Raw genomic sequence first — 13,475 nt, 5'->3', positions numbered from 1 at the left:
GGAACACATATACACCTATGGCTGATTCATGTCAGTGTATGGCAAAAACCACTACAATACTGTAAAGTAACTAGCCTCCAATTAAAATAAATTAATTAATTTAAAAAATAAAACAGCCCTTCTGACAGATGTGTGTGAGGTGGTAGCTCATTGTGGTTTTGATTTGCATTTCCCGGATCATTAGTTATGCTGAGCATATTTTCATGTTGGTCATTTGTATGTCTTTGGAAAGAACATCTACTCAAGTTGTCTACTTTGTTCTGTTTTGTTGAAATTGAGTTTTATGAACAGTTTATATATTTTAGATATAAACCCCTATTCAAATATATCATTTGCAAATATATTTTCACCTTTTCATTTTGTTGGTGGTTTTCTTTGCTATGAAAAGCTTTTTAGCTTGATGTACCCATTTGTTCATTTTTTATTTTGTTTTCCTTGCCTAAGAAGACATATACAAAAAAGTATCGCTAAGACTGATGTCAAAGCGTTATTGCCTATGTTTTTCTAGGAATTTTATGGCTTTTGGTCTTACATTTCAGTCTTTAATCCATTTTGAGCTTATTTTGGTACATAATATAAGAAAATTATATAGATTCATTCTTTAGCATGTAGCTCTTCAGTTTTCCAACACTGTTTATTAAAGAGTCTTTTCCCCATTGTATATTCTTGCCTCCTTTGTTGTCGATTAATTGATCATATGAACATGGTTTTATTTCTGCATTCTATTCTGTACCACTGATTCATGGGTCTGTTTTTGTGCCAAAATCATACTATTTTGATTACTGTAATTCTATAGTACAGTTCCAAGTCTGGAAGTATGATATCTCCAGTTGTATTATTCTTTTGCAAGATTTATTTGGCTATTCTGGTTCTTTTGTAGTTCCATACAAATTTTCAAATAACTTGCTCTAGTCCTATATTTTGTTAAGGATTGCAGTTAGTCTGTAGATTGTTTTGAATAGTATGGACATTTTAAGTATATTGATTCTTCTAATCCATGGGCACAATATACCTTTCCATTTATTTGTGTTGTCTTTCATTTCTTTCCTCAAGCCTTACAGGTTTAGGTTTTTTCATCTCCTTGGGTAAATTTATTCCTAGGCTGCACAGTTTCTAAAGGTATCATGTTGGATTCCTGATTCATTTCTTCCCCCAAGACCAGGCTGGGCACTCTGGGTCCCTTCTGATGACCTGTGCTTCAGATACATAACCTTTGTCAATACAGTAAACATCCTCTCTGGCTGACTTTTCCTGATAGCAATTTTCTCTATCCATGGCTACCTTGCTCCAAAGAATTGTTTGTTTTTAAACAAATGTACTACATGATTCTCTCTCAGATAAACTGGAAGAAGACAAAATGTAATTGTTATTTTGAGATATATCCTTATCGGCCTCAGCACCCTCACCCGGAACAGCTGTTCTTCCAGGGCATTGCCTGCAGCGTCTCTGTAAGCCTTCCTGTTTCCTGCTTCCTTGCTGGGCCTGATTCATTAGGACCATGGAGAAGTCTGCACTGTCAGTCATGGCATTTCTCTCGCACCGTTACAGAGAACAGCTCTTGGTATCAGATGGTCTGTAGCAGCATTAGGAGAACAAGCCTCTGTTACACTTACTTTCCATCTGCACTCAAGTCAGGGTTTACTCTCGTGTGTTGGAAAGAATGCTTTGGGTGAACACCTCAGTCTCTTCCTCCAAGGTTGCCTTTACCACAAAAGCCAGAACAATGTCCACCTCAAAAAAATAACAAAAAAGGAATTATTTCATGTTTAAAAATCTAAATCAGTCTTTTGTAAGCTAAATCTGTCCCATGTATAATAAGCCCTGCCTGCAAGATGCTTGGTGTGGATAACTTGACATGACCGCCAATAACTTTAATCCTTTCTGTGGCATAGTTTTACAAACTGCAAGCAAATTAAAGGAGCTTTTTGACTGGCTTTTGCTTCAAAACAGTTCCAAAATGTAGTTACCTAAAGCAATTACTTATAAACAAGGATTCTTCTGGGAAGTCTTTCTGATATGGTTCAAGCTCAGCTTGTCTCAGTTTGCCTAGCTTAGGTGCCTGTAGTCTGTCGGCGAGTTGACTGGAGACTGGCTAGTTTCCATGGCCTCACATATCTGCTATCAGCTGAGACAAAGAAGGGGCATATATCTTTTTCATCAGCCAGCAAGATAGCCTAGACTTATTCACATGATGGTGGACATAGGATTTCAAGAGCAGCAACAAGGGGAACCCTAATGCACAAAGTGATTTGCAAGGTTCTGCTTATATCATATTTGTTACTTTTGTCCCATTGGCCAAAGCAAATGACAAAGTAGCCCAAACTCAAAGGATGAAGAAAGCTTCTACCTCAAATTGGAGGGATTCTTAAAGATGTAGATACAAGGACAGGAAGCATCTGTGGCCATTTTTTGCCATCTGCCATAAAAGGGCAGTCTCCAACCCAGGCCTCAGGCTTCCTTTTCAAAGCCTCAGGCTTCCTCAGGCTTTCCTTCCTTTCTATCCACGTAGTGTACTCATTCCACTCCCACGGGACCCTTCAGAAGCCTGGGATACGTCCTATACCATCTCTAGCTCCCCAAATCTGCACTAGTGTCTATAGCACAAAGCGCCATTCTGTATGGCTTGGGATAAAAGACTATCATTTTCGTAAACAACTATATAAATGGTTTCCAAATCAGGAACTCAATAGTTAAAGTTTGAGTAGCATACCATTACTATGTGAATTTTTAAGAGCTGCAGCAGTTAGCATATTGAATTCTTTTAATTTCAGTTACTCCTTAACTTCAAGTACTAGCATTTCTATAATGTTGCATAATTTATCCATAGAGAAACATCCTCATGTCTTGTACCTGGCACTTCGTTCTCTGCACTTTTCTTCTTTACAGCTTCCAGATTGCAAGGTATACTAATACTTGTTAACATACACATTGTGGAAAATCTGGAATCACTTTGTTTAATACAGTTATTAGCCACATGTGGTTACTGAGTATTTCAAATATGGCTAGTTCAAATTTAGATGTGCTTTAATTTAAATATATCTATACTTAAATACAGTGTGTATATATATATATTTAAATAGACATACTTATTATACTGCATATATATAAGTATATATATACACTTATATATACTGCATTTAAGTGTATATATATATATATATATACACACACATATATATATATACACACTTATATATATATATATATACTGCATTTTTAGGATTTAGTATGAAGAAAAGAATGTTAAATACAATGCTAATAACTTTCACATTGATTACATATCAAAATGACTCTAAATAAAATACATTATTGAAACTAATTTCAAATATTTAATTTTACTTTTTAAATGTAGCTACTGAAATTTATACATTTTGGCTCTCAGAATTTATTCTAGAAATTTACAGAAAAATAAAAGATAATGGGTTATATTAATATCAACCAAATATGTTTGAATATATTTGAGAACAAAAAAACATTCTGAAAGATAAAGAAGTTTATTACATAATAAAAAAGGGTCAGTTATCAAGAAGATACAAATTCTAAACATTTATGCCCCTAATGATAGTACTTTAAAGTATAGGAAGCAAAAACTAAAAGCTACAGGAAATAATAGACAAACCTACAAAGAGAATTTTGATACCCCTTCTTCCAGTCATTGATAGAACAAATAGACTGAAAATCAGCCAGAGTAGAGAAGACTGGAACCATATTAGCAACCAACTTTACCTAATTGACATTTATAGGGAGTACCACTCAGCAGCAAAACACACAGTCTTTACAAGAATACATGGAATATTGAACAAGTGCCACATTCTAAGCCATAAAACATGTATCAATAAAATTGATAAATCCAAGGCAGACTGGTCAGGAAGCAAAAAGAGAGAAGATATGAATTATCAGCGTCAGGAATAAGCATCACTATAGATCCTACAGCTAATCAAAGAATAAGAAAGTCACAACTGTAGAAGTTAGTAAGGTAAAAAATACTGTATTTTTTAAATTTATTTATTTTAATTAGAGGCTAATTATGTTACAATATTGTATTGATTTTGCCATACATCAACATGAATCCGCCACGGGTGTACACATGTTCCCAATCCTGAACCCCCTCCCACCTCCCTCCCCATACCATCCCTCTGGGTCATCCCAGTGCACCAGCCCCAAGCATCCTGTATTTTGTGTGAGTGTGGCAAGAACTCTCCTGCACAGTGAAGCATACTGATACTGCAACTTCTTTCCTGAGAATGTATCCAAGAGAAAGCCTCAAGCAATTTCCAATTTGCGTTTTTCTTGCTCCAGTTTTTCAATCTCCAGAGACAATTTATGTAACTCCAGGGCCACCTTTGCTTCCATGGCATTCGGGAGACACTTTAGGAGTTTTTGGCCTTTAAAGACTGCCTCACAAACTTCAGCAGATACCTGAAAGAGGAAACAAAAAGAATGATTTCAGAAAGTTTCCTCATCCTTGTAAAGGGTGAGCTTCTTCAGGAAGTCTTATGACATAAGAAAGACTGGAAAATGAAGAACTACCCCAGGACTGATGATGGGTAGGAAACTCCAGAAAAATATTTTGGATCCTAGAAAAATATTTTCCTGAGAGCTCAGTCTGTGTTTGTTCTCAAATAATAATCAGCATCAGTGCCAAACACAGAGGAAGTATAAGCAGGAAGAAAATCCCCCCCCCAAAACAACTAGCACATCAGTTCTGCTGACCAACCAGAAATGGAGCAAAACCACATAATTTATTGGAGGAAATACTAAAGACTAGATATCTGGTCAATAAGACTCTTGTTCACACACCTGAGATGACCTACTGTAAGGTGGAAAAAGCCAATAGACACCTCATAAATTCACCCCCCTCAACTGAAATAGACCTTTAAGACATATTATTTCTTTTTCTATTTTATGAACCATCCCATTTCCCTTTAATTAATTTTGAGGTGTCATATGACATAAAATTCATTGGCTGTTACTCACCTTCTCACACTTGGGCACATCTGGACTCCAGAATTTGTTCTCTGAGCAAAGGATGTCCTGGGAACCAACCATCCTATAGCCAGGGTCACACCTGACGGTGACAGTTTCAGGGCTGACATATTGATCCTTCTCCACAGACAGCTTTCCATTTGATATTTCTGGTTTTTGGCATAGAGCTGTAATCAAGACACATTTTCTTAGCATTGTGAATATCTCAGATACAACACATTTTAACACTAATAATAGCATTTAAAAAGGATAAAAATATTGCTGAATTCTACCTTTCTTTTCTATGCTACTGATACACTACTATTACTACTACCAATACTGGCAAGTATTTATGGAGCTCTGGCTGGAATCACCTGTGTGCAAACACAATATGTACATCATTTAAAGTAAGCTTTCAGCAACTCTGTGAGGGAGGCCCTATGGTTATCTCCACCTTAGAGATGAGGCAACTGAGACACAGGGAAGTTAAATGCCTTGCCCCACATCACATAATTGCAGCTGCAAAGCAAAAGTGAGAGCCTAGGGGCTGTTCTTAGCTGTTAACTTCTGCCCTATGGGACCTCTCTTCTTGCCTCAGTTTCATCTTGTGTAAAAAAAAAAAAATAGCACCAGTAACTCAGCTCCTGGAGTTATTATGAGTGAAATGATTTAAATAACCTTTAGGAACATTTTCCTTATTCTGCCATAATAGCCACTTACCCAATAAGGAGGTCAACCCTATCAGTCAACTCTCCCATGAAAGGTTCTGGCCTCTATAAGAATTTGAGGTGCCATTTATTGGATATGTGGGAATTAAACCACAGTGGACCTCACTCAGGCTCAAGCACATGTTCATGACAACTCTACCTCTGGCTGGGAGGACGCGTTCTCTCAGAGTCACTTCTGAATTACTCCATAGTAGCTCTATCTCTTAGTGCTATTCTGCCTCCAGAGAACCTAGATTACCTTTACACTGAGGAGCCGGTGATGACCACCCGACAAATCTGCAGGAGATTCTAGCCTCTCCAACAAGAGTATATCCTTCCTGACATTCATACTCAACCACATCAGTTCCCAATATTTCTCTTTGAATATACATAAAGTGTCCATGTTTAACTTCAGGTGGTGGACTACAACCTTCAATGGTGAAAGAGAGAGAAGAGGTTTTTGTTGTTATTGTTGTTTAAACAAAGCAGCACATTAAACAAAGCAGCATTCAACTAAAGTGATCGATTGAAAGACTTTTATCCTTCCCAATAAATTTCATTGCCCATAAGATAATTGGAATTATTCACAAAGGAAAAATGTGGTGGTGGTGGTTTAGTGACCAAGTCGTGTCCAACTCTTGTGACTTCAGGGACTGTAGCCTGCCAGGCTTCTCTGTCCATGGGATTCTCCAGGCAAGAATACTGAGTGGGTTTCCATTTCCTTCTCCAGGGGATCTTCCCAACCCAAGGATCGAACCCGGGTCTCCAGCACTGCAGGCAGATTCTTTACCAACTGAGCTATGAAGGAAGCACCAAAGAAGGACTGTGCTCCTCTATTACTATGTGGCTGGAAATTAAGGAAAGGAGGTATGTATAAGGGTATCTGAGGGAAAGAGAACTGATCACCTTGTATACAACTGTTTTTTTTTTTTTAATAAGTTTAAATATTTAGCAAAATATGAGTATAAGCATTTACCATAAAATGTCAGGCAGTACTTAAAGCATTTAACAAATATTAACTCATTTAATTCTCCCAAACAACCCTATGAGGTATGCATTATTATTATTATTTTCATTTCATAGATGAGGAAACACAGAGAAGTACAGTAACTTTCCCAAGGTCACACAAGGGAGGGACTGAGTCAGGGCAGTTCTGCTCCACGCAGACCATGGTCTTGGCAATACACTGCCCTCAGCAGAGAGAATGGGCTACTTGAGGACAGTGGAAGACTTCCAGTAATTAAAGCTTAGAGTCAGTCTTTTTTTTTTTTTAACTAAAGTTACTAAAGAAACATTCGTGATCAAGAGACATTGTTCTGTGAAAACTTGTAGGGACTGTGCAAATCCAGAATACCATATCACTTGCGTACCCATCAATCCCAAGAATATTCTGTGGTTTTGCATCTTTTATAGAAAAGAATATTAGAAAATGTTTTCTGAAATTACTTCAATAATGAAATAAGAATTAACCCATACAAAGACATTATATCAAATTTCACATAGCCTTGGAGGATTTAGTTAATTTTAAAATATTGGCAAATACACATAATTTTAAGAAACAGACGTTAGGTTTATCAGGACTTGGAAAGCTTTCATAATTTTGTGTCTTCTATAAATAAAAGATTAAAGTTATAGAGTAAACCTGGGTTCAGTGAATTTTCTAGAGCATCTCACAGAAATCAGAGAAATATTTAACTTACCAGATTTATTGTAAAAGGATATAACTCAGGAACAGCCATACGGAAGAGATGCAAAGGGCAAAGTGTGTGAAAGGGGCACAGAGCTTCCATGCCATCTCCAGAAATGCCAGTTTTCCTGCACCTCTACATATTCACCAACCAGAAGCTCTCTAAGTCCCATCTTTTGGGGGTTTTATGGAGGCTTTATCACATAGATATGGCTAATAAAAACATTGGTCATTAGCAATTGATTCAACCTCCAACCCCTGCCTCCTCACCAGAGGCAGAGGGTAAGACTGATAATTCCAACCCTCTAATCATGATTAGCAACCACTGTCCATCTTTGGGCTTACTCATGGTTCAGCAGTCAAGAATCCGCTTGCTATGCAGGAGACACAGGAAATTTGGGTTCAATCCCTGGGTCGGGAAGATCCCCTGGAGGAGAGCATGGCAACCTACTCCAGTATTCCTGCCTGGAGAAACCCAGGTAAAGAGGAGCCTTGCGAGCTATAGTCCAAAGAGTCAAACATGACTGAAGTGACTTGAGCACCCTTCTTTAGTTGGGGTTCTGAAGTTAGTTCATTAGACACCTTTCTCATCATCTTTACTTAGGATATTATCAGAGTTTTGGGAGCTGTGAGCCAGGAACCTTGGACAAAGACCAAATACACATTTTCTGAATGACCAAATGACCAAAAAAATTTTTTTTTCTTTCAAATCACATTATCACATTTGTGAACGCACCTGACCAACTCTGGCACACAACAATATTTGGTTTCTCTGAACTACATTTCTTGTTAGCAATAACAGGTGTATCTATCTATGTCCTAAGCACCGTGTTAAGCACTTCACTTACAACATTTCATTTAATTTTAAAAAACAAAAACATAAAAACCTTACTTGAGTGTCATTGTCATCCTCATTTACAGATGAAACAGACTAATCAATAAAGTATAAATAGAAAGACTAAGCAAATAAATCACACAATGAGTGAAGTACAAGTCTTCAAATCTGTTAAAGACATTCTATTTTTGTCTCACTGGTTTGGCAGTTATGTTGTGGGGTATGTGTGTGTGTATATCTGTGCTGACAGATAGATAAGTAGACGAACAGATCTTTATTCTCCTTTTGCATCTTGAGGGCAGGGAGCACATTTCATAACTCTCCATACCACAGACACTTAGAATGTTCCTCTGAAAGGGGCAGTTCCCAAACAGACATTTGTGAGAAGGTGATGTTACCTATACAGGAAGTCTAGAGCTCAAGTATAGCCCTTCCTGAGGCTCACGTGAAATAAATTTTTAGTAACACAATAGACATAAGATTGTTGCACTAAACTCCATGGAGAATATTAAGGGTCACATTGGAGCCTCGTTAAAATAGTGAGGATGGCATATAAACAGTTAAGTCAAAATAGCAGGCAGACTATGGTATTTGTCAAAAGAAAGCAGAAAATATGTATTATAAGAAGACGAAGAGAAATCCCATGCATAAATATGCCAGGAAAATGCCTCTTAGGGGCAGGACTTGGTATTGGATAGTTAGCTGCATTGATGAGGCATTTTATATTGAGGGGGAATTATGTTAGCAAGAATGAGAGGGAGCAAATCACATGGGAATATTTATGGTTGGTTAATAGGCTAGTTTGACTAGAGAATCACATAGGGGAGAAGTATGAGAGGTAGGCTATGAAACTGGGATCAGATTATGACAGGTTTTAAACAATAGGTTGGGTTAAAGGCATAATTCCATAAACAATGGAGGAATTAAGGAAATGAAAAAGAAGGAATTTATTCAAAAGATAAATTAATAGCTCACAAGACTTCTTGACCAATGATATATGGCCTTTCTTTACTGACTTACCCAATGGAAATAGAAATTCAAAGATGAACGTGGAAGGTTGGTAGAATAAATACACCACACACACACACACACACACACACACACATATATACACAAAAGAGAATCTATTACTTGCTAAATAAGTTAAAAAATCATCAGGTCCAATTCCTAGCCAAACACTTGAAGAAGTTTATAATTCTATATTGACTTTTTTAGCCTTCTCTCAATTATTTTCATCTTTTTGCAGAAGAAGCCTCCAAAATAATGATACCACCATATCCTCTTTAGAAATTAAATTAGACAAAAGAAAAATCATATAAGAAAAAGAAAAGGATCTATACATTAAAAGAAACTCAAGAGGCATATGAATCAATTGTGATGTGTAGACCTTACTTGGATTCTAATTTGAATAAATAAAGTTACAAAAACATTTATAAATAAGACAATCAGGAAAATTTGAAACCTAGATACTTGATATTATGTAATCATTACTTAATTTTACATATGATAATGGTTTGTCATAGCTTTTAAGAAAGAATGCCTATCTTTTAGAGATATATGCTAAAATATTCAGAAGTAATATCCAAGATTTCCTTCTAAATAACTTAGACTGGGAAAAATGGATGTGGATATGGTTAAAACAAGAATGGTCATGAGTTGATAATTGTTGGATCTGAGTAATAAGTATTTGAAGCTTTGTACATATTTTAAGTTATCAATAGGAAAAAAAGAAATCACATTTTCTGATTTAAAAAATCACCTTTAATGCACAGATTTCATTTATATAAAGCACAACTAAATGCTCTAGTCACATTTCTCCATAGAGTCCTACAGGTATTATCAAATCTTCTCAATGCTGATTAATTTATAAACATTACCAAACTGCAAAAAATTAAACTTTACATATATAAAATGTCATTTACAGAGAGATTTTTTACATATGACTTAAGATTCTAGTTCATTTTCTCAGAATTAGTGGTAACAGTTACAATTTCAATTTTGCTTAAGAGAAGGTAATAACACGCCAATGGATTAGAAACAAAAATTATCTCTGAGTGTAATAAACTAATTGAAAAATTAAGAAATTACAAGCATTTGTGAGTTCATATTTATGTATCATTATGAAAGTAATGTTATTTGCAGTTTATTCTTTTTTTAACTGAAATGTAATTGAACTCAACATTATGTTCAATCTAGGTGTACAACACATTTATTTACCTTATAAAATGCATGCATGCTCTATTGCTCAGTCATGTCCAACTCTTTGTCACTCCATGGACTGTAGTTCACTAGGCTCCTCTGTCCATGAGATTTCCCAGGCAAGAATACTGGAGTAGGTTGCCATTTCCTTCTCCAGGGGATATTCCTGACCCAGGGATGCAACCTGCATCTTCTGCACTGCAGGTAGATTCTTAACCATCTGAACCACCAGGGAAGCCCTTTATAAATGCTCACCACGATAATCTAGTTACTATCTGTCATCATACAAGCCTATTACAATACTGTTGACCATGTTCCCCATGCTGTTCATTTCATTCCCACAATTCATTATCTGTTTACTAGAGCAGACCCCCAGGAATTCATACAAAATAACTGTTTCTCTAATAATGATAATAATATAAATATAAAAGTACTAAAAAAACATTTTGAAAATATTTGGGAATTCAGTTGTTCCATTAATAAAATAGAAGTTAATAAACAATTTATTATAACATTGGTAAAGCAATTTGTTAACTGAAATTGACATTAGTAAAACAAGCTATTATACCTCCCACAAAGTAATATAAAACATTTCAATTTGATCATAATTTTAAAATTCCTAATATGGAATGAATATATTTGCAATTGATTGGTTTAACTACCTTCTTGCTATTAATTGAATACTTTTCTAATTGCTTTTCTGGGACCTGAGAATCCGCAACGATTTTACTCACCTTGTAAGCCGTCAGGGCAGAGGAGCACAGTCAGAATCCCAAGGAGGTACAGAACTGGGGACTTTCTCCCTGACACAGGCTTCATGGTAAGTGTTGACAATTGTGACCAACGGAAGCTCAAAGATCACAGGTTGCACCTGAAAATATCTGGAAGGAAGAGAGTGAACTAGCAGCAGCACTCTCCAAATGAATTCAGCTGCACAATAGTCAGCAAAATCCCAGCGTAAAAAAAAAATACAGGTCAAAACTCTGAACTGAGAGCTTCTTCCTCCTCAGTTAGGAAGAAACTGGGTGGAACAGGGCAGAATTAGGACTTTTGCAATCAACTGAGTCAAAGGGCACTAGAAACCTCAATATTATCATCAAGATCTGATGCCACGAGCAAGTGGGACTTTTGAGAGTATTTAGAACTCTGAGAGTATTTAGAAACCGTAACCCCAGTCTTTTTGTGTGTGTGTGCTAGGACTGGAAATTGCTGTTTTGAAATGTAAATGATTAATTTCTGAGTGACAAGATAAATAGGGATTTTTTTTTTTAAAGCACTTTGGTTCAGAGTGGAAGTCTCCACAACTCTCAAAACAAAACTTGAGTTAGCTCAAGCTGAGCATTAAGTCCAGTGGAGCTTGGATACTAGTGTGAGAGGAAGCCATTTCTGAAAAGCACTAACTATTAGGAAAAGTTGTGACTTTGAGTATTAGTTTGGACTGCCAACAGCAGGATGAAATTTTAAAAAACAGAACCTGTTGGAGAAAGTTGTTTCCTTCCTGAAGTTCTAAAGCCCAGTGGGGAAAGACAAGCATGAAAAGACTCAGGAATATAAATGGGCCTGAAAATACAACTCTTCCAAAGAAAGGCAATGCCAAAAAATGCTCAAACTACCACACAATTGCAGTCATCTCACGCACCAGCAAAGCAATGCTCAAAATTCTCCAGGCCAGGCTTCGACAGTACATGAACTGTGAACTTCCAGATGTTCAAGCTGGATTTAGAAAATGCAGAGGAACCAGAGATCAAATTGCCAACATGTGTTGGATCATCAAAAAAGCAAGAGAGTTCCAGAAAAACATCTACTTCCTCTTTATTGACTATGCCAAAGCCTTTGACTGTGTAGACCACAACAAACTCTGGAACATTCTTAAAGAGCTGGGAATACCAGACCATCTGACCTGCCTCCTGAGAAATATGTATGCAGGTCAGGAAGCAACAGTTAGAACTGGACATGGAACAACAGACTGGTTCCAAATAGGAAAAGGAGTACATCAAGGCTGTATATTGTCACCCTGCTTATTTAACTTATATGCAGAGTACATCCTGAGAAATGCTGAGCTGGATTAAGAACAAGCTGGAATCGAGATTGCCGGGAGAAATATCAATAACTCCAGATATGCAGATGACACCACCCTTATGGAAAAAAGCAAAGAAGAAATAAAGCACCTGTTGATGAAAGTGAAAGAGGAGAGTGAAAAAATTGGCTTAAAACTCAACATTCAGAAAACTAAGATCATGGTACCTGGCACCATAACTTCATAGCAAATAGATGGGGAAACAGTGACAGACTTAATTTTGGGGGGGTCTAAAATCACTTCAGATGGTGACTGCAGCCATGAAATTAAAAGACAATTGCTCCTTGGAAGAAAAGTTGTGACCAACCTAGACAACATATTAAAAAGCAGAGACATTACTTTGCCAATAAAGGTCAGTCTAGTCAAAGCTATGGTTTTTCCAGTAGTCATATATGGATGTCAGAGTTGAACTATAAAGAAAGCTGAGTGCTGAAGAATTGATGTTTTTGAACTGTGGTGTTGGAGAAGACTCTTGAGAGTCCCTTGGACAGCAAGGAGATCCAACCTGTCCATCCTAAAGGAAATCAGTCCTGAATATTCATTGGAAGGACTGATGTTGAAGCTGAAACTCCAATACTTTGGCCACCTGATGTGAAGAACTGACTCATTTTAAAAGACCCTGATACTGGGAAAGATTGAAGGCAGGAAGAGAAGGGGATTTCAGAAGATAAGATGGTTGAATGACATCACCGGCTCAATGGACATGAGTTTTAGTAAACTCCAGGAGTTGGTGATGGACAGGGAGGCCTGGCGTGCTGCAGTCCATAGGGTCGGAAGGAGTTGGACATGACTGAGTGACTGAACTGAACTGAACTGTAAATACTACTCAGACAATATTTGAGCGAGACATTCCTTGTAGTTATTGCTGCTTTACCTAACACACTTAATGAGTCACCCTTTGGTGCCTTTCTAATCTGTTAGAAGAGGGAAGAGTAGTGCCTGAAGTACTGAATAATCAGGCACTAGACTGTGAAGAGGTTGGGAGTGGTTAAGTATGAAGAGAGA

At 36.9% G+C, this 13,475-nt stretch overlaps 1 protein-coding gene across 1 annotated transcript; it reads right to left on the bottom strand.

Annotated features, from left to right (window-relative positions):
• Nucleotides 1-3,309: 3,309 nt before the first annotated feature.
• On the bottom strand, nucleotides 3,310-11,544 carry LOC104998841 (apolipoprotein R-like). The gene is made up of 4 exons (XM_010854233.1): nucleotides 11,128-11,544; nucleotides 5,932-6,102; nucleotides 4,978-5,153; nucleotides 3,310-4,419 (listed from the first exon to the last, which is right to left on the bottom strand). Exons 1-4 carry the CDS (start codon nucleotides 11,210-11,212, stop codon nucleotides 4,264-4,266), a joined length of 588 nt encoding a protein of 195 aa, XP_010852535.1. The 5' UTR covers nucleotides 11,213-11,544; the 3' UTR covers nucleotides 3,310-4,263.
• Between the last annotated feature and the right edge of the window lie 1,931 nt (nucleotides 11,545-13,475).

This window comes from Bison bison, unplaced genomic scaffold (assembly GCF_000754665.1).
Source record: "Bison bison bison isolate TAMUID 2011002044 unplaced genomic scaffold, Bison_UMD1.0 scf7180017864338, whole genome shotgun sequence".
Lineage (NCBI taxonomy): Eukaryota > Metazoa > Chordata > Mammalia > Artiodactyla > Bovidae > Bison > Bison bison.
Note: the sequence above shows the minus strand (reverse complement) of the source record. Positions and strands in the feature narration are given on the sequence as shown.